Consider the following 20,331-nt stretch of genomic DNA (forward strand, 5'->3'; position numbering starts at 1 on the left):
CCAGGATATAAATGATACCAGCACTAGAGTTAAGGAAAAACAAATAAAGAACAAGGAGTGGTATGACCGTAAGTGGAATGTTAAGGAACACAATTTTAAAGTAGGGGAATGGGTGAGAGTAAAAAAACCTGGTTTCTTAGGGAAATGCATGAGTAAGTTCTATAAACCCATTAAGATTACCAAAGTCTTCAAGAATTCTCTTATAACACAGGATGGTAAGCTTTGGAATATCAGGCGGGTTTCTAGATGTCCAACGAATTTTAGATCCCGGACAGAATGTGATTATTATGATTTACATTCTTCATCTGCAAAATTACGTTTGGATGGTTGCTCCCAACAGGTAACTTCCAATGGTCTGGATACCACTAGATCACATAGTGATTCAGTTGCTCATAGAGTAAAAGATTTCACTCGTGCAAGATCTTTTCCTGTGAAGTTCTCAGATTTTGTTAGATAGTTCAGTTACATTTAATTGCAGTATATTCATATCCTCTTTTGTGTTTTTTTTGTATAGAAGGGGGATATGTTATATGCTAATTTCTACTTGGTGCCACATGAGTTGTCTTTTGTTATACATTCTAGTTCCATTTGGAACCATGGACTAGAATCTGTGCTGAGACTGGCCAGTTGTACTGGAGCTGTCTTGGTGTCAGTTGTTCCTGTTGCTGTGCTGCATTACTATACAATAAATCAACTAATTAATTCTGGATTAATGGTTTTCTTCACATACCTACAACAAGTCAGTAATATAGGCTTTGTCAATGGCTGTTAGCTGCATAAGATAAATAAACAGCAACTATGGCTTGTATATAATATTACAAAAGCTTCCACTTAAAGCCCTGGTGACCCCACAACAATGTTGCTGCTTCTGGGTATCAAAAAGAGAAGGGAAATCACTCTATTTAAAGGATTTCCCTTCCCCTACAACACTCACCTGGCATGACGTTACGCAGTAACTTCTCCACTAGTGAGAAGTGCGCACTGTGAGCACGCGCACATCAATGTCACTCCAGTACCTCCTGTGCCAGGGCACAAAACAGAGCCCGATAGAGACCCGTTTCTAGACCCCCTTTAAACAAGCATTGGCATAGCCCATAGGTCTCGCCTTTGGGACCTTATATGTATTTAGTTATGCAGCACAATATCCTTGGTGCAACAACATCAACTGTTGCAAGGGTAAACACGTATAAGGTCCCAAAGGCAAGACCTATTGGCTATGCCAATGCTTTTTTTTCTTTGTATCCTCAAATTTGTTTTCCTCATTTTACTATGGAGAAACAGGACTACAAATCCTAGAAAGCAAAGGAAAAAAAGTTATAACAATTAACTAATCAAGCATGGAATTGGGTAACTTGAGAGCTCTGCAGAACAACGAGAATGTCCATCTTAGTTGCCAAATCAGAATGAATTTGGTGATAAAACGTCTCGAACAATGCACATGGCTCAAGCTATCCCAGTTTGTATTCTTCTACTTGTAGTTCCAGGTTTATAATAAGATTTACAGGACTACACATACCCGACTGCAAAGCAAATACCCAGACTGAAGAAGGATGCATGGGCCTATCAAACTTTCGAGCCTTGAAATACTTCAGGCCTGTAGAATATTTTATACAGCGTTTTCAGGTTTCCCAGTGCCATGCGCAAGTATGCCATTCATTCCAGGAATATTCTTTGAATTCTGGGTCTTCTGGTCCTGGTTTTTAGGTCAAGCCTGAGCATCACATGTCCTGCTCTGCGAGGCATGCGCTGCGAGGCATGCTGTATTCGAGTATGGACTTGAAGCTCCGCCCACTCTCTGCACATATTTTTCATTGGCTTGTGTCACTGTCCTTTGTAAATGTTGGCTTCTGATTCGTTAATAGGCTTGTTAGTCCCTCCTTAGTACCTCCTTGTCTTTATTTGTAACCTCCCATTAGGACTGGCCCTTTTACTTCTGTTGTTACATGGTATGTCTTACTTAGTCGTAAGCACTATTTTCTTTAATGAGTTTCTCCTACTGCAGGCACAACATGCTTTCCTGCAGCATTCAGTGTGACATGTGTGCTTTCATTTTCCAAGCAGCCCGGGACAATAGCAGACGCTTTTTTGCAATGTAATACTCCTCGCATTTACAAGAGTTTAAGCTATTGGAATTGTAAATGACAATGCCTTTATTTTCAGGAGACTTCGAGCAGGGCAGCGGCGAGGGTGAGGCCGATGCCTCGCTGCTGAGTGCACGTCGACTCCTTCCCCTCCCTTCACTCAGTGTACATGCATGAGGCTGCTGCCGGGCTAGGATGCCAGCTAGCACCCATGAGCTGCGAGCCACAAGGATCGCAGATGCAAGGGTCATGCTGCAATCAGCAGCGGTACAGTCTTGAGATCCGCTGGGAGTTCCACAGCAGTCGGGGTCCCGCGAGGAAGTGAAGAGGGTTTGGTCTGCGGGCTCCCGGCTCCTCTGAGACATTGAGGTTTAAGAAGTTAACGATGTCGGGCATGACGCCGAGGTAAGGAGGTCTTCCTTGGCAGAGGGAAGTTGCCCCATTACGCCTGCTCTGCCCAGCTGGGGTCTCGGAGCAAGAGTGTCTGAGTTAGGAGCTATTTGGCAATAAAGGGCAACAGTTGTACAAACCGGAGGGACTTTAAGAGAAGGAGGAGGGATAAGGGGTCAAAAAAAAGGAGGAGGAATTCCACACAATAAGGATTGCCTGGGGTCTGGATTGTGAAGCATGCAGCAAATGGTCCTGAGGGGAGCAGGAGTCACAGCCTCGAGTCCCCCATCATTAACTCAGAGGGCTAGAAGGAAAGCAGCACAATCACGCATCCTCGTAGCAGAGCGAGTAAAAATCTTGCAGATGAAAAGCAGGACTGCAATCAACCCAATGGATCAAGGATCCCCAGGTCCCTCTCCCCAGATATTGGCCTTCTTAGAGGTGTCTCCAGAGTTGGTTTACACAGAGACGGACGTTGGGGTGGAAAACGCAGGGGTCCAAGATAGCTTCATAAAGCCAAGGGCATTGGTGGATCTAAAGGCCTCTTACAACAACTTGCAGGAGAGTGAGGGCACGGGAATTGGTATAGTGACTATCAATGGCCGCAGCAAAAGTGCCCGAGGAGAAAAGAAAGTGAGGGGGTGGATAGTTCCTATAAAGAGTATCCTTTTTTCTCCAAAAACCGTAAAGGAATGCCTGCAGATACCAATTTACATCTTGTAAGCCAGACCCCAGACAGAATATCATCTAAGGACTCTCCGGCATTGGACTCTCTGGAAATACTGGCTGACGGTGACCCTGTTTCAAGGGAGCAGGTTGAACTGGGGAAAGATCTGGCCATACCTCTTCACAATTTAGTGAGGGTAGACTGCCCAGGTCCAACACTCGCCTCATTATCTCAGAGTCTCCCGATGGAGGCCAGGGCTAAAGCTATGGCTCTACAAAATACACAGGGGTTTTGTGATGGCGAGTGAGCAGCTCTAGGAGAGAGTAAGCGAAAAGGAGAGTCAGCACTCAACGTTCTCGATGCATCAAATGCAACAGCTTTTCAAGACTATTCATGGGGAAAAACGTGATTGCAAGACCTCCCAGGCCCAAGAACTTACTTTACTGCATCAAAGATTAGACAAAATCGAGGGTATGGTTCAACAAGTACCAGAGCGAATCAAAGAATTGGAGCAACGAGTATAACATATTGAAGATCATTCTTTGGCTTGAGACTCCAACATTGCCTCTCTCCAGAAAATGCTGCAGTCTTCACAGTTGATCACTGACGAAATGGAGAACTATGTAAGGCGATCGAATTTACAGGGATACCGGAGGACAGTGAGCGCCTTAATGGTCACCCTAACCCCTTGCCGTACACGGAAACGCTGATCAGAGAGCATATACTTGAGAGAGCACTGGAGGACCTTACTATAATGAAAGCCCATAGGGTTCCGTCACAGAAAATCTCAGGGGCTAAGTACCCAAGGACGATGATAGGTGAACTTTTCTGACTTTCGTATTAGAGAGGCTGTTTTAAGTAAGGCAATACAAAATAAGGATATTGTTCTTCCTGAAGGGGCCAGGATGAGAGTGTTCTCTGATATGTTGGTGCTTGCAGCGCGTCACAGTACAGAGTTTGTGGGGCTGATTGGCCAATTCAAGAGCGTAGGGGCACAGGCCTCTATCGCTCACCAGTCCAAATTGAAAGTTTTATGGAAGGGCCAGTTCCACTTTCGCTCTACTTTGGAAGAAATCCAAATGTTATTACAAAAAACATCACAATCAAGTTGGAATTAGGAAATCTACGGGGTGGTCTGGTTTGTTGTAGAACAGAATATAGGTGTCTATAGCTATATGAATATGAAGTTCAGCTTAACATATTAAGGCCAGTTTATGTAGGAGATTCTCCCAATATAGTTGGTTTAATTCTTTGCACTCTGCACTTTATATTGTATACACTGTGTGCACTTTCATTCGTACCTACTTTCTCTTTTTAAAGTCACTCATTAGAATTATTCTATGTTTTAATGGGAAAAGATGGCATTAATCCTCTTTTTATGGTCAATCGGTTCTTTTTATCCGGTTTGTATTCCAGATTTTAAGAGGTTTCTGCAATAAGGTTTCTCCAATTTCACATTGCACTTTTTCTTGGAGGGAATCTGTGTATTAGGGCGGTTTAAGTATCTGCAAAATTAGGATATACCCATGGGTGGGAGATGTGAGGTATAAAAACACAGTTTTGCCGGCCCTTGTTTTGGCTCTAAGCTTATTTATTCGTCAGAGTGTTAAACTCCGCTTATAAATTAAGGTTTACACAGCTTTTTGTCTTGGCCAGTATAAGTACAAGAAGCACAAGTACAAGCACATTTTTCTTTTTAGATTGTCAGCACTTTATGGAGGGGGTTTTTGTTATGGTTGCTTAAGATGGAGGTTAAGTAGCACGGAGGGGGGTACAGAGACGTGTGATTAGGCGCCAGTCAAGGCGCCCTTGATTGTTGGGAGGGCTGAGGAAGGGAGTTATTGGCCACTCCCTTCCTCAAGGGGTTTGGGGGTGGGACTTGGGGGGGGGGGTTGTGGGGTAAAGCAGTTTAAAAAGGGAAGAAAAACAGCAGGTCAGAATTGGGTAAGGTACAAGATCGGAGTAAGTGTAGGGGCTGAGGAGCTAGTTGTGTTAGATATGTTAGAAAGAGGTTTGAGCCAACTTCAACAAGTGCGGTTATATAAAAAGGGGTGCATCACACTATGCTATAGCTAATCTTAAAGAATGTCTCTATCACTAAAGATAACTTCATGCAATGTTAATGGCTTTTTGAATGTTCGTAAAAGAGGGGCAGTGTTAAAATGGTTGGGCTTGTCTCCCCCCAGGTGATTTTTTTGCAGGAGACACACCTTAAGACTAACACCCCAAATGTTCTACTCCCCAGGAAGTATTCTCAGTCCTATTTCGCCTCAGCCACTAGGACAGCACAAGAAGTGGGCATTTTATTCTTATCCACACTGGGTTGGGAGGTGAGAGAAGTGATCCATGATGAGGAAGCAAGGTGGATTTGGATTGAGGTTATAGTCATTGGGATTTGTCTCATTTTTATAAACTATTATGGATCAATTTTTGATGATATTAAAGCCTTAAAACAGATATATGATAGGTTAATAAATGCCTGTGGTCCTATAGTTATGAGGGGGCTTAACTTTATATAAGATTTAGGATTAGATACCTCAAATAAGGCTAAGCAGCAACTAAAATCAAAGACTGCAAAACTATTAAAAGTTATGAAAGAAGATTTTGCCTTAATTGATCCTTAGAGGTTAGATCACCCAGGGTTGACACTGCTTATATGTTACTCCGCTAGGTTTAAAACAGATTTACAACATGACTTTTTCCTGGTAAACAAGCAACTTGTAAAAGGAGAGTCTGATATTTTTTCCAATTCCTTTTCGGAGCATTCAATAGTTTCTTTGGTGATACGCTTATGCACCCCCTAAAGAATCAACACCAGATGGCACTTTGATAAAGCACTGCTCTCAGATTCAGTATGGATCACAGAAACTCTGGAATGTATACAGCAGTTTTTTAAAGAGAATATTAACTCAGCCCCAGGTTTTATGGTGTGGGAAGCTTTTAAGGCTTCTTTCCGGGGATGGTGATTGCATGTAAAGCTAACACATATAAACAGAGTCAACAGAAGATAGAATTACTACAAAATGCGGTAGACCGGGCTAGGGCAGATCTTAACTCTATGCCCCTAAGTGACCTCGATGAGGAGATACGACAGCAGGAATTATCGATTGCAAAAGAGAAATTAACATTTGTTTTTACTGTAGAAGAGATTTCGGGGAGGAAGGTGTTCCAGCAGAATGTCTATGATGAGAGTCAGCTCATAGGTACATTTTTAGCTTGGTCTACTAAAACACAACAAAGCAGGCAGCTGATCTCGCAAATAAGGGACCCTAGTACTACAAACCTGGTAGGGGATAAAGACAAGATCGCTGAAATTATACGTATCCCACTTTAAGCAAATTTATGCTGAGACACAGGTAATAGATCTACAGGATCTCAAGGACTACTTCACCGAACTTCAGTTACCTAAAATTACAAAGTCTGATAGCGCGGCCTTAAGTAAACTGATTGTTCTTTCAGAATTAATTGAAACTATAAAAGGGATGGCTAGCGCTAAGGCAAGTGGTATCAATGGTATTCCAGTGGAAGTTTATAAGATGTTTTTAGATGCTTTCTCTCCATTCTTATTATCCTTGTATAGCCAAATCTTGGAACGGACTCCTATTTCTGATAGATTTAAGGTGTCAGTGGTGAATTCCATCTTAAAAAAAGATAAGGACCCAAACGACCCGAGCTCCTATCGCCCAATAAGTTTATTAAACGTTGATTATAAGCATTTAATGAAAATCTGGGCAAATAGGATCGCGGGCTGTGCTCAACAGGTGGTCCATGCGGACCAAACAGGCTTTCTGCCTGGTAGATAAATGGCAGCTAATACTTTATTTTTGTAACAGGCAATTGTTTATTTTTCAGTTAATAATAACAAATTGGCTATTTTAATGATTGATACAGAAAAGGCATGTGACCTTGTGGACTGGCAGGCAATGTTCCCTCTAATTTTTCTTTCTTATGTGCGGCAATAGAATGTTGGTGTGCACTCTTTTATTGCTTGTGTGTGCAACTGAGTGATAAGATGTGCAACAAGGCAAGTCGATCCGCTGCCACTTATAGGTAAATGACAAGCATTGGCACTGCCAATAAGCCTTGCTTTTAATTAAAAGTGACTTCTTGGTCACTGATTGGTTTAAGCACTGAATATGTCATCACACATGCACCCTGCCAATCATCCTTGCACTTGTGCATCTATAAATCACTTATTCATTCTTGCATTCACCAACATACACAACCACAATACAGCACATACACAAGTTGAGTCACATTTGCAAGATAAATTGAAAGAATAAAAGTAGAAAAATACAACATGCTATCGGCTAAAAATGGCAGACGTGTGCAATAATAAAGTTAAACAAAGCAGCTCATTTCTTGCCCTCTGTGTGTGCCTTCTCCGCTCATTTCTTGCACTCTGTTTGTGCCTTCTCTGCTCGTTTCTTGTCCTCTTTTTGCCTTTTCTGCACATTTCTTGCCCTCTGTTTCTAACTTCACTGCTCGTATCTTGCCCTCTTTTTGCCTTTTCTGCTTGTTTCTTGCCCCTGGTTTGTGCCTCCTTCGCTGCTCATTTCTTGCCCTCTTTTTGCCTTTTCTGCTCAATTCTTGACCTCTGTTTATGCTTTCTCTGCTTGTTTCTTGCCCTCTTTTTGTCTTTTCTGCTTGTTTCTTGCCCTATTGTTGCCTCTTCTGTTCACTTCTTGCCCTCTATTTCTGCCTTATCTGCTCATTTATCACCCTCTGTTTGCCTTTTCTGCTTACTTCTTGCTCTCTGTTTTGCTTTTTCTGCTCGTCTCGTGCCCTCTTCCTGCCGTTTTCCTCCGCCTGTTGCCCAGCGCCTCTACTTCCCCCCAGGACACCTTCCCATGCGGAGTTCAGAAACAAACTCTAAACTTGGCTTTTTGACGGAGGCCTTGCATCCCAGCACCCAGATATCCTTGGGGTGACAGCGCTGCACACTAAAAATGCTGAGTGATTGATTGATTCAAATAAAGATACTTTCAAAAAGGTTATGATTGTTTGAAAAATGTTGATTAGCGACGTTTCTAATGGAGGTGAGTGGGAGAACTTGGTGAACTGGTTTGTAGGCAAAGGCCTATTGTTTGGGAAGTCCACTGCCAGTCCTTGCTTTCTGGTTCACATTCCAAAGTACTTGACGTTTGTTTTTATAATCAGATAAGTAATATTACTAAGTCATTCCCCAAATTCCCCATAATGCCTGATGACCTTTTAAGTACTTAGTGTCTGGGCAAGTATTTTCAGTGGCCACTTAGAGTGTATTCTCTGCTAAGCCAAAAATATTTGCCCTATTTGTTTATCTTTTGCTTTGTCATGTGTATACAGATGGCAATAAACTGTTTCACTAATAAAAGATATGAAAAGGGCACTCACTTGTTCCTAATCTGTCTGGGGCCCCAAAAACCCTAGAACTAGCCCTGCTGCTGTGTGTGTAATCGCTGCATAAGTGTCAATGGCACATACTGCAGAACTCCTGGCAGTTTCGAGAAGTGGAATGAAAAACTAACATATTGAGCAGTTTGAGGCGGGAGACACAAATGTGAATGGCAGCATGCAGTAGGGAGCATTTTAGGAGTCACTGCATAGGTAACTGACTAACAATAACAGCTGAAGGTGCTGTATTGGATGGAAGCATCTTACAAACAGTAAAAGCACATGTGAAGCCAGTGACGCCACGCAGTGCAAAAAAAAGAAGAACTGGAGAAATCAGGAGGTGGCCTGGTCGGAGGCAGTGAAGTAAGGTGCAGCACGCCGGTGAAGAGTGTTTAACAAGTCACTGCAGAGGTGAATGGGCAGCAAAAATAGCAGAGGCTGCTGAACTGAGACCAACCAGCATACCGACTGATAAGGCCTCAGACAAGCATGCGTGATGCCACAGCCAGACACAGAAGGAGAAAGCAAAAGGTGGAGGCAGCTCTTCCAAGTACCATGCATCAGGCGTTAGACTAACGCATTTCAGTGTGGTGATCTGCATCACCGCACTGAAATGCAAAGTCATGCATTTATATTGATATATCCTCATGGCCTGTGTTCCGCTGCGCCTTGGGTGTCTCTCTGTGGAGCCTTGGGAGAGCGGGTATCTGAAGCGGGTTGTGGCCTGTTTTATTTCTTGGTCAAGGAGTCCCACCCCCGTTTCTTGACAGCGCCAGGTCTATCTTCCTCACATGCAGAAGCAAAAAAGTCAGAAGCCGCACATGAAGGTGGATTCTTCACTTAGTTAATCCAGAAACCCTCAGTCTGCCCGGCCGGCCGGCCGGCCAGATCAGCTATCACAGCACAGCAAACCAACTCCCATAGGGAACGAATATTTATTAAAGCGTTTTCTAAAATAGCGTAGGCTGTATCTGGTTTAATCTTGGTGCCCAATTAAATGACACAGTTTACTTTCGATTTATTAGGGCATCTTCTTAAAATACAAAGAATTTCAAGCAATTATTCTAATGGCAACAGACAGTGCAAACATAGGTGGACTGCTCACCCAGTTGTACATGTAAAGTGTGGATCATGTCAATCACAGTGCCTTCCCATAAAGTACAGCTGCCTGCTTAGTTGTGACCTAAATGCGTGTCTCCCACTCTCAGCTTTAGAATGCAGCTGTGCTTACTGCTCATGTCGCTGTATGCGAGTCTGCGAGTCACGCAGCTTTCAGTGTGCCTTATCTTTTGTCTGCAATTTTGGCTAGAGTCTGATAATATATATATATTTCTTACGTTTTGCAGCAGTTAACTTAGTTTCTCGTTGCTCAAATTGGCGATCTTTCTGATATTTATGTGTTCCCCTTGTCTTGCTTGATTTTGCTCGCGATAAACTGGATGCCATTAGTTTAGGAAACAATAACACCTGTTATATAGAGAAGTGAGAAGCCCCAAAAGTGCAGTAAAAAATGCTTTACAAAAATCAACGTATTATTATGGGTTCTCTAGTAAAGCACATTTTACTAGTTTCCTTTTCAGTGTTGTAGGATGCTATATTTTTTATTGGACCTAAAAAATAAGTATGGTGCCACATCTTAAATACATGGGCTTTCACACCACTCTACTTCTTATGCCAGACTAGTAAAATGAATCACATACGAAAACGAACATGCAGGCACCATTTTCAGATCAGTTGGGCGACAAAAAAAACGTATCTGACACAGCATGTAATGCTATCACTATCTGTTACATAAGAGAGATTTAGCAATACTAATGTTTTAGATCGATATATTTATTGGTATAGCGGATAAATATCTGTTGTTTTAGTTTCTGAATGTAATCGATTTCGGTTAAGGGCCCCGCTCCCCTGATTAACAGCAGTCTAATTATATTTTACACCTCCTTTTACTTCACTTTAAAAGCTTGAAAGATTTCTCATATACTTTCAGCAAAAATTATTCTCAATTTTATTTATCATGAAATTCTCAGTGTCACTCACAGTCATTGAAATGCACTCATAATTACTCTAAAATTACGAAGATGTCACACATGGCAATCTGAAACCTTGGCAGCTATGTGAGGAGCTAGAGGTCCATGGACTTTGCAAATGTGATTGTCTACTAAATACAACCAACCAGTTCAATGAATTTCCGTGGAAAGTTCAAGCTGAACGAGCATCTCGGTGTTAAGAAACCCTCACTACAAATGAGAGGTTTGTGACCGCTGCGAGGCAGACAGGTAGGAGCTTCAATCACGACTTTGGGGAAGTGACAACACAGCTCAGCTACACACTCCTCAGCGGGGGCACCTCTGGACACACTGCAAGCACAGAACCCGAGGCAAATCACACAGTTCGCCCCCACCGGGAATGTATTTTGCATTGTAATTTTATTTTTTAATCGAATTTGGCACTTTCACGATGCTTGGTAAACTAGACCGCTGCCTGGTTCATCTGTATATATGAACCCACCGCCGGGCGGGCTCCCTAACACAAACGTCATTTATTCATATACCGTGCACTTGTGCCCCATTTCGGCAGCAACAACTGCGTGCTCGTTGACATTCGGTGATGAAACAACGGGACTCTGGCTGTAGAGAAAGCTCTTGGAATTCTCTCCTGCTGTTTAATGACAGCGTTGCAGGCATTTAAACGTCCCCCATTTGGATTTCTAAAGACGAAAAACATGTCTTTAGAAATGCATTTGGAAGCGCAGCAGCATCGCCATGAGCCGCACTTCAAGGGCTCCAGTGAAGTATTTACTGGAATCCTTTGTAGTGCGCGCTCATTGTAGGTGTCTGCGCGGAGGGAAACCTAGGTGTGCGCGCCCGCTCAGGCGCGCAGGCTAGAGGGAACCATGCTGGCAGGCCATCTTTTTTATCTAAGGGAAGTTTGGCTTCCCAGCCTGTTTGATAGAGATGTTAAGGAGAATTTATAATGGGGTGGTCGCAAAGATAATTATTAATGCAAAACAGGTAGGATAGGTGGCGATTAAATGTGGCACTAGACGGGGTTGCCCCCTGACCCCCTCCTATTTTCTCTTTTTATTGAGCCACTGGCGGTAAAGTTCGTTCTAACTCTTCGATATTGGCCCTTTTAACGGGGTTGGCAAAAATCAAGCTGTCTGCCAATGATATGATTCTATATCTGAAGGCAGATAAGGTAAATATCTAGACAGCGCTGGGGGAGATCCAGGCATTTGCAGATCTGGGGGGATATAAAGTGAACCAGTCTAAAACGGAGGTTCTTCTGTTCAATTCTGTAGCGGTCGATCTCCCAGCAGGGCTTACATTTTGCCATCTCAACCTATAAGATATTTAGGAATATATGTCACTGCTGACTTCTCTCAATTATTTCAACTAAACTATGGAAATACCCTTATGAAGGTAAAAAGGCTTTTAGAAAGATGGACGTTACTACCTCTCTCACTAGTGGGCCGAGTTTCCCTAGTGAAAATGTCAATACTTCCCTTGCTGGTATTTTTGTTTTTTAAATATTCCTCTAAAAGTACCAATCATATATTTTAACCCGTTCCCCGCTCATGACGGAACCACTCCGTCATGAGCCACGGGCGCCGTGTGCTCATGACGGAGTGGTTCCGTCATGCTGCGGCCGTTGGCGGCCGCTCCGCCCACGCGGCGCTAATTCCCCGCCTGTGCGGGCGATTAGCGCAAGTGGGTGGAGTCATGACGGAACCACTCCGTCATGAGCACAGCTCGCCCGTGACTCATGGCGGCGTGGTTCCGTCATGAGCATAGCGGCGCCGCAAACCCCCCAAACCCCCCCAGCGCTGCGGTGGAATTCGCGCAGCAACGAAGGGGATAAGGAGCAGGATATAGTTATTCAGGAGTTTATATGGGCAAAAAAAACCCTGGGTCAAATTAGCCATTTTACAACTAGATATAGAGATGGGAGGGCTAGCACTACCCCATTTTTCCACCTATTATGAAGCCGCGCTAGTTAGTTTACTAACTCCGTTGGCCGTCCCTTCTTCGACGTTTAATAATTTTATGTTAAACCATATGATAACAGAACACGCAATTAAGCTACCAGTGATTCTTCGTACAGTAAAATTACCAAAGAAAACAAGATATAAGGTCATAATTTCAATTGTAACTCGTACCCAATATTTCTATAAAACATATAATCTACCAACATGTCATGCATACACCTCTCTTCAAGATTGTGAGTTATGGGGTCATCATCTTTCCCAAGGGGTGTTACAGTCCTACAACAATTTGGGGCTCTGGAAGGTAGGGTATTTCTATAACTGCACCCATTTGATAACGTGGGAACCATTTGCATTGCAATTTGATCCCCAAAGTAGAGGCTTGTGGTTGAGCTTGAGACAAATGATAGGCTTGCTTAAGAACTATATAATAATCAATGAGACGGAAAAAACAATCCTGAAAACATTCTCTGAGAAGAACCTGACCGGTTTTGGTAACTGGTATCGGGTTCGTCAAGGCACGAACAACAAGCTTATCGAGGAGATGCTCCCAAAAATTGCCCAGGAAACAAATTGTTGTTTTCATAATATGGAATGGCAGTCATTGTGTGAATTTGGGAATAAGGCTTTGAGGGCGGCCAATTTAAAAAATATATATTTTCTGTCTAGAAGGCTGGCATATTACACCCCCCTTAGACTGAATAAACTGTTCCCATCAACTCCTAATCAATGTTTTAGATGTAATAGGGTTGGGGCAGGAGAATGGGCTCATATATTTTTGATATGCTCTAGACTGCAGCACTTTTGGGAGGAGGTTTTTAGGTTCATTAGTGGCTGCATGTCCATGGTCATTCTCCCCTCAACGTCGCTAGCCTTATTTGGGTTCTCCCACGCAGGCCTACAGCTGCCAAATAATTCGGCAATACTTTGTTTTTATAGCGGTAGCTAGATCCCTGGTGCTGCAGAATTGAAGATCATTGAAGGTACCAACAATTGTCCAGTGGCTTTCTAAACTGGACCGGACCCATCAATTCGAAGAGGCTTATGCAAAGAGGGTAGGGGCACTCCGTAGATTTAGAGCTACATGGAAGGGCTACGCCCTGAACACTCAAGTAAATTAAAAAAAGAATAAAAAAGAGAGGTTTAAGGTTTTTTAGCAATGTTTTATGTCCTTATTTATTCTTAAGATATGAAATCTGTTTTTTTATATAGGTGACACTGGGTATGTAGCATGAATTTATGCTATTTATTGTATGATGTAGTATGTGCCCTTTTTATTATGAAGTGTTATTTAAGCTTGCACCATGGTGTTGATTATCTATGGATGAATTTTTTTAATGATCGGTCTGTTTTTTCTGCCCAATAAAAATAAAAAGGCAATGCCTTTTATTTATGTGTTAATTATCAAAACAGATAAATAAAAGGCATTGTCAATTTTACAATCCCAATAGCTTAAACTCTCGCAAATGTGATACCTATTGCATTGCAAATGCTTGTTGAATAGGTTGGACAGTAATAAAAATCCCAGCATGCAACAAAAAAAATATGGACTGTGAGTACGGTGACCACTCGTCTGCTTATTTCACGGACTATTTGTAAATTGAGCATGAAGTCCAGTATTGATTTGACAAGGAAGAGCATTTGTCCGTAATTGTAGCACTGCTCCATTTTATAGCTTTCTTATGTCATATTGTGCAGCTAACAGCTTAATCCAAAGCGTTTTTAGGTCTCGCCTGACCCAGCGCATGCGCTGGTCTGGCGAAACTTATTGACAGGGCTCCAAAAAGTGCTACCAGGCCAGCCTAGAGCTACAGTGCATGTGCGGGGCGCGCGCGCCACGCTTTACCGCGATTGCTTTCACTTTCGCGGCCACACGGCCGCTTGGCTTAGCCAATAGGTCTCGCTTTTGGGACCTTATAAGTATTTAGTTATGCAACTGTTGCACGGCTAAACACTTATAAGGTCCCAAAGGCGAGACCTATTGGCTATGCCAATGCTTGTTGTTATGGTCTACCCAATCGAGCAATTTGCATATATAGCTCAGCCCCCAGTTAACAACAGAAGGTCTAGTTTTACAGTAGAATCACAATGGAAAAGGCTTAGGGCCAGATGTACGACTTGATAACTTGATACCAAATCACATTTTGCTTTTGCGATTCGGTATTAGGAAGGTGCGTGTTTAGGGCATCCCTTCCTAATACCGAATAGCACTGGTATGTATGAATGTTTTGCGACCGGATTGCGGTCGCAAAACATTCATAATTTCACGACTCCATAGAGGAGACAGTAACCCATTCACAAACAGGAAGGGGTCCCCAAGGGACGCATTTGACATAGATAAAGAATCTACAATTATGCAAAAAGCACTGTGGTCGCACCCTCGCATAATTCCAGTGGCCTTGGCAATGGGTACAGGTTTGGAATATGGTATAAAGAAGACACTGCTACCAGTGGTGATACCTGAAGGATCCTTGAGCAACAACAAAGGTAGTTTTAAATCCTTGAAAGTCTTCAGACACGCACAGTGAGTTTTACATTTTCTTGTGATACAATCCAAATGAGCTTGTGACAAGCATTGGAACCTCTCAATGAGAAAATAAAACTGCAATGCTACCACACTGTTGAAAGGGTTGTTTGTCTAGTTCTACACAAGCCTTATAGGCCACTCCCCTTCCATGTAGAGAGCTCTTCTACGTGGCCCAGCAATCTTCTCACCTACATCACATAAGAAGGTAGACTTTAGTTACGACTCTGTGGGTGTTTCAAGGTCAGAGAAGTTTATTTAACAATCCAAAATTAACAAAGAGGAAGTGAAAAACGTCCATAGACTGCACTGTGTTAAAATTTCAGTTTATGCTATAGAATTACACTCTGGCTGCCAGTCTCACTCTCTTGAATGTCTTCCTGAGGTAGAATGACCACCTCTCTGCTAATTATAGAGTGTCCATAAACTAAGACTAATGCCTGTTATTGATCTGACAGCGAACAGCATTTGTCCATATTAGTATTAGTAGTAGTAATGACCATAAGCAGGAAGTACTCGTCTATCAACAGAGCACTGCTTCTAGAACTACAATTCAAGGCATAGCGGCAGCATCATGTGACATCTGTCCCTTATGGCGCCTGTCAAATTTTGCTCATCTTGCTGATGTTTGCTAGTTTTCTAATCTTTAAATAAGTCTAGTTACATATGAATGTTTGCTCAATGCTGCCACTCTTATGGAAACCGAACATCATAAACCTGACTTGTGCGAGTGTCTGCTGTCTCTTTATATTACTACTCAGATGTTTCTGCAAATCTGAAGTATTGTTCTAAATTTTTTTACTAAATATTGGCCCTTTGTCTTCGATTACAATCAGTGCCAGGCGCATAACGCCCATAGGGTTCAAAGCGCTTCAGCAACCCCCCCCTCCCTTCTGTCGTCTGTGTCAGCCCAGATGAGACAGCTTCCCGGGCACCCACACAGCCGCACCCGAGTACTTCACAGGTCTTTAAAAGAACATTTACTTGTTAACCCCTTCGGTGCTCATGACGGAATGGTTCCGTCATGACCCACGGTTGAGCTGTGCTCATGACGGAACCATTCCGTCATGACCACGCCCGCGCAAGATTCCGTCAGCACAGCGGCGGAATCTGCGCAGCATCGAAGGGGTTAATGAGGCTTTGTTGTTTTTTTCACTCCACTCTTAGAACCCCTGCATCTCCACTCTGCCTATTGCTGGAAGAATTAGCCAACCCCCTTAAATTTTTTCTTCGCCTCCCCCCCGCCCCCAAAAGAAAATGTGGCTCTAGTTGCGCCTCTGATCAGTGCCAAGTATCGGCCTCCGTGTCTGGTAGTCAGGGATTTAAATGGGGCGGCTACTGTTGGGTGTAAAAAAAACTACTTTGAATGCCCTGTGTTAATGTTCTTAACTTTTACGCAAAAACACTTATCCAGTTTCTCAACAATTACTGTAAAACCATTTAAGGAAATCCATGTCAGTGATGCTGTCCCAGTTTATATTTCACATATTTTAGTGCATCTTGCTTTCCCTAACAGTATTTTCTTTTTCCAGATGTTTCTGCATTTGTTTTCATGCAACATATGACTTTTCCATAGTGCATACTGTGATCCAAGCGGCCTCCTGAGTGTTTTGTGAGAGTTCAGGTTGTGGGTAAGCCTGGGCATAGTTCGCGGAGTTCCACGGAACTCTGTCAAGTGCAAAAAAAACTCTGCCCCACTACGCGAAGCTCCGTGATCAGCAGAGTGCATCAGATAAATGCCAGTTCGCTGTGATTTTCAGTGCCAAGTGCTTGTCCGCACTCCACACTGTGCAAACTTGCGTGCTTCCCTTCTGCCGCTCGAGTAGATTTTTACTCGAGCTGCAGCTTTTCACAACACGAACAGACTTTTTCTCAACGTGAGCGGTCGCAAACATATGCGACCACTAGCAATGAGAAATCTGACCGCCCGCGTTGAGAAATCTCGCCGGGAGGTTTATATTCCACGCTCGCACTTGCCAACTCGATGTTAACAATTGCGAACAAGGAACAATTTTGCCGGGAGGTGGATTTTCCTCGCTTGCCAACTTTACGTTGACGAACACGAGCAACGTGAAGCGGAGTTTTTCGGAACTCCGCAAGCTTCACGTAAGAACCCGGGCCGGGTAGGCGAAGCCGGACCCAATAGAGGCCCGGGAAAACGCCGTCCGGGGGCGGCGCCCCTCCCCCGGCCACCCCCTTCAGGCATTTACATAAGGGCTAGGCCGACGGGGGCCAGGATTGGCCCCCGAGGGCGCGAGCGAGCCCCCCCCCCAATCAGGGGGCGAGCTCAGGGGCCAAGGGGGGGAATAAAAGGGGGACACCGGGTCCAGTGACCACAAATCCCTCCCGGGCCAAGGGCGAAGAAAGAAGAATCCCACCCACCCACACCTAAGAGTCGGGCGTCGCAGCTGCAAGGTGGAGGGTAGCGGAGCTAGACGGACTAAATTAACAAACGAAAGGGTAGAACCCATTAGAAGATAGATGAGAGGCTCTCGCAGTGCCTTGGGGATGCCGCACGGCAGGGGCGCTGAGGGAGCCAAAAGGGCGGCACGCCGCCAACAAAGATTAGAGACAATGCTCTCCCCATGACCCTTGGGATGCCTCACGGCAGGGGCTAAGAAGGAGACAAAAGCAAAGGACCCAGTCACAGATACACAAGAAAGGCCCTTGGGATGCCAGCCGGCAGGGGCCTCTGGGAGAAGGGAGGGCCCACGTAAGGACACAGGGCGAGCGGGACGGCACTTGCGGCCTGGACAGGTCCAAACGGAGACCCGCCTAATCGGTAGCAAGCTGAAGCCTAAACCCGGAAGCAGGAAACACAGAAAGGGTTCCCTCCCCTCCCAGGTGATTGATAAAGCTGGGGCAAGAATAACAATGCAACATGTACATAACCATGAACAATGTGTTACAAATGTATAAAGTTTTATTATACGAATAAACTGCGACCTTTTCAGGCACCCAACAAAAGTTGTCAGTGGTGATTTGAGGTAGCAGAGCATAGCAGGATGGTACGAGGGGGGGAAGCAGGGAGGGGAGATCCGCCGCCTGGATGGGGTTACACGGAGTGCAGAAAACTACGCAAACTCGCGGAGTGGAGTTCACCACCCAGACCTAGTTGTGGGGCACGACTGACAACTCTGGCGCTGAGATCGAAGGCAGTGTGAGTTTCTAATAGTGCTCGGTAGTGGATCATAAATGGATGTTACTGTACATGTTTTAAGCTCGGCACTTTATTGCAAAGTCCCACCCCACTTAAAGCCGAGCAGGTGCTCGGTCATTCTATCTGGGTGAGCTACTCAGCAAGGAACTGGGAAAGTTAAAAGTTTCGTTACTGTGGTCAGAAAAATATCAAACCAGGACCCCTGAGATAACAAGGTGTGAATTTCACTTCGTCACGTTCAATGAACTAGGCTGACTTCCTGATGAAAAAATAATTTGAAAAGTGACTCACTCCAAGTCCAGGCTACCGGAAACAGCAGTCAGGGCTCGGGCTGTGTCTGTGCAAGTCTGAGGACAGGTCGGACCCGGAAGCAGGCTGGCGGCGTCGTGTTACACAACAGCGAGCGCTGCGTTTGTAAACGCACATTAGCTTGACTGTTTTATAGACTCAGAGTGTTGACTTTGGCAACACCTGAATGGCCTCCGAGCCAATAAAAGGTTCGAGTGTATAGTCGCGCCGCGTGGGGAGTTTCCATCGTGCACGTTGTCTATTCTTGCAAAGAAAGAGACGGAGGAGAGCCTTTGGAAGCGAGTCCAGTCCAACTTCACATTTTTGTAGTTTTGATTGAACTAACGTGATAGGATTTCCTCAAAAGCACCACCCTACGTTGCCTTTGGACAAATAGTTAGTACATCGCGCTCATTGTTTTATTTAGGGGGGGGCGGGGGGCGTGGGAGGATGTTTCATTTAGCGCGAACTCGACCCGAAGGTATTGGAGCGCTTTACATTACCACCAGTTACATCACGCAAGGACCCGTTCATTTTTGGAAGGCACATGGAGATCACGTGATTTGCCCAATATCACAGGATGTTGAGCCGACGCCGAGACTCGATGCTGCTCAACATCTGGTCAGGTCGAACTTCTTCAGCCCATATCGGATTCCTACTCAACAGCTCACATTGCATGAGGGGACTTACACACCTTCGAAACTTCCTAAAGCCCAGATCTGGCCTGACGGAAGTCGTGGTATCACCTGGCAGCACTTTCCCAATCTCTAGACGGCTCTTCCCACCCGCAGGGACCCCACTTGGAGCGCCGACTGACCTGCCCTTAGCAGTGGAGCCCGGTTTACACTCCATCGCTGCCCCGCACAGGTCTCCTCGCAGTCTCTCCCTAGTGTTTACTCCTTCACACCCTAGTGTTTACTCCTTCACAGTATTTTTCCGGATCTCTCTGATCCTGGGACTGTTCCCTCTCTCAGGTAAGGTGTCATCGGACCTCCACAACCGAATGTAGCTCCCTTCCGATCTCGACCCTCTTCCATCACGTCACTCCGAATTTACACCTTTCCCCCAGTGCAAGGGGTTAATTCTGTCGTGGCACGAGTTACACACTATCTCCCTAAATGTCACCCTCTTATCCCAGGTGTGCCCCCTCCACCCCCATTTCTTTACCGTAAACACACCGTCTTCATATATGGCCTCCTCGGGACTGCCTGTCTCCTCACCTTTCAGCCCTACGAGCCCCCACCCCCACACTCCCGCCCCCAAGTACTGGTGGGTCTCCCTTCTTACCTTGGGTCTGTTTAACCACTTCCTCACCAGTGCGGGCAGCATGTCTTGTCATTCAGAGTCTAGCTTCGGGGAGACGCGGCGCCCCTCCACCCCTGTCCTCTGCCCCTCGACTGTCTCCAAACTCCTCTCTGCTCGGCCTGTCCTCGGTATGTGGCTTCCACCGCGCCCCTCCCCCTTATCTTTTTCCCTCTGTGTTTGTTTTCTATCAACACACTTCATACGTTTTTTTTCCTTCTACAATCTGCCCCCTTCTTTACCTCACTCACTTTTCTCCCCACTCGCCTACTACTACCTCTGTTTTCTACTCCCGTAGCTACTGAAAGTTGTTCCTGGTTTCCTTTTTTTCTCCGCCCCAAAAACTTTATGCCCGCCTCGCATGTACAGCCAAGCCTGCGAGACACCCTGGGCGCTCCGGCTGCACACGCCAGGTGTGAATGCCTCACCAGCAGAGCGATATCATGTCCGTGCAGGTCAGGGTAACTCACCGCCCAGGGGGCAGAAAATAGCCCCGTGCACCAAAATAAAAGCGGCCCCCATTAGTGAATCAGATAGTTAGAAAAAGTGGCCCAT

The 20,331-nt window shown here is 44.8% G+C and overlaps 1 protein-coding gene across 1 annotated transcript in view; it reads right to left on the reverse strand.

Moving 5' to 3' along the window:
* The window catches only part of LOC146811261 (uncharacterized), a 164,039-nt gene extending 143,924 nt beyond the window's left edge, over positions 1-20,115 (reverse strand). Inside the window, exon 1 of the mRNA XM_085618323.1 lies at positions 19,762-20,115. Within this exon, the coding sequence (XP_085474449.1) occupies positions 19,762-19,803 (42 nt within the window). The 5' untranslated portion in view covers positions 19,804-20,115. The remainder of the gene's footprint in view (positions 1-19,761) is intronic.
* Between the last annotated feature and the right edge of the window lie 216 nt (positions 20,116-20,331).

The sequence above is a fragment of the Triturus cristatus genome, chromosome 7, assembly GCF_964204655.1.
Source record: "Triturus cristatus chromosome 7, aTriCri1.1, whole genome shotgun sequence".
Lineage (NCBI taxonomy): Eukaryota > Metazoa > Chordata > Amphibia > Caudata > Salamandridae > Triturus > Triturus cristatus.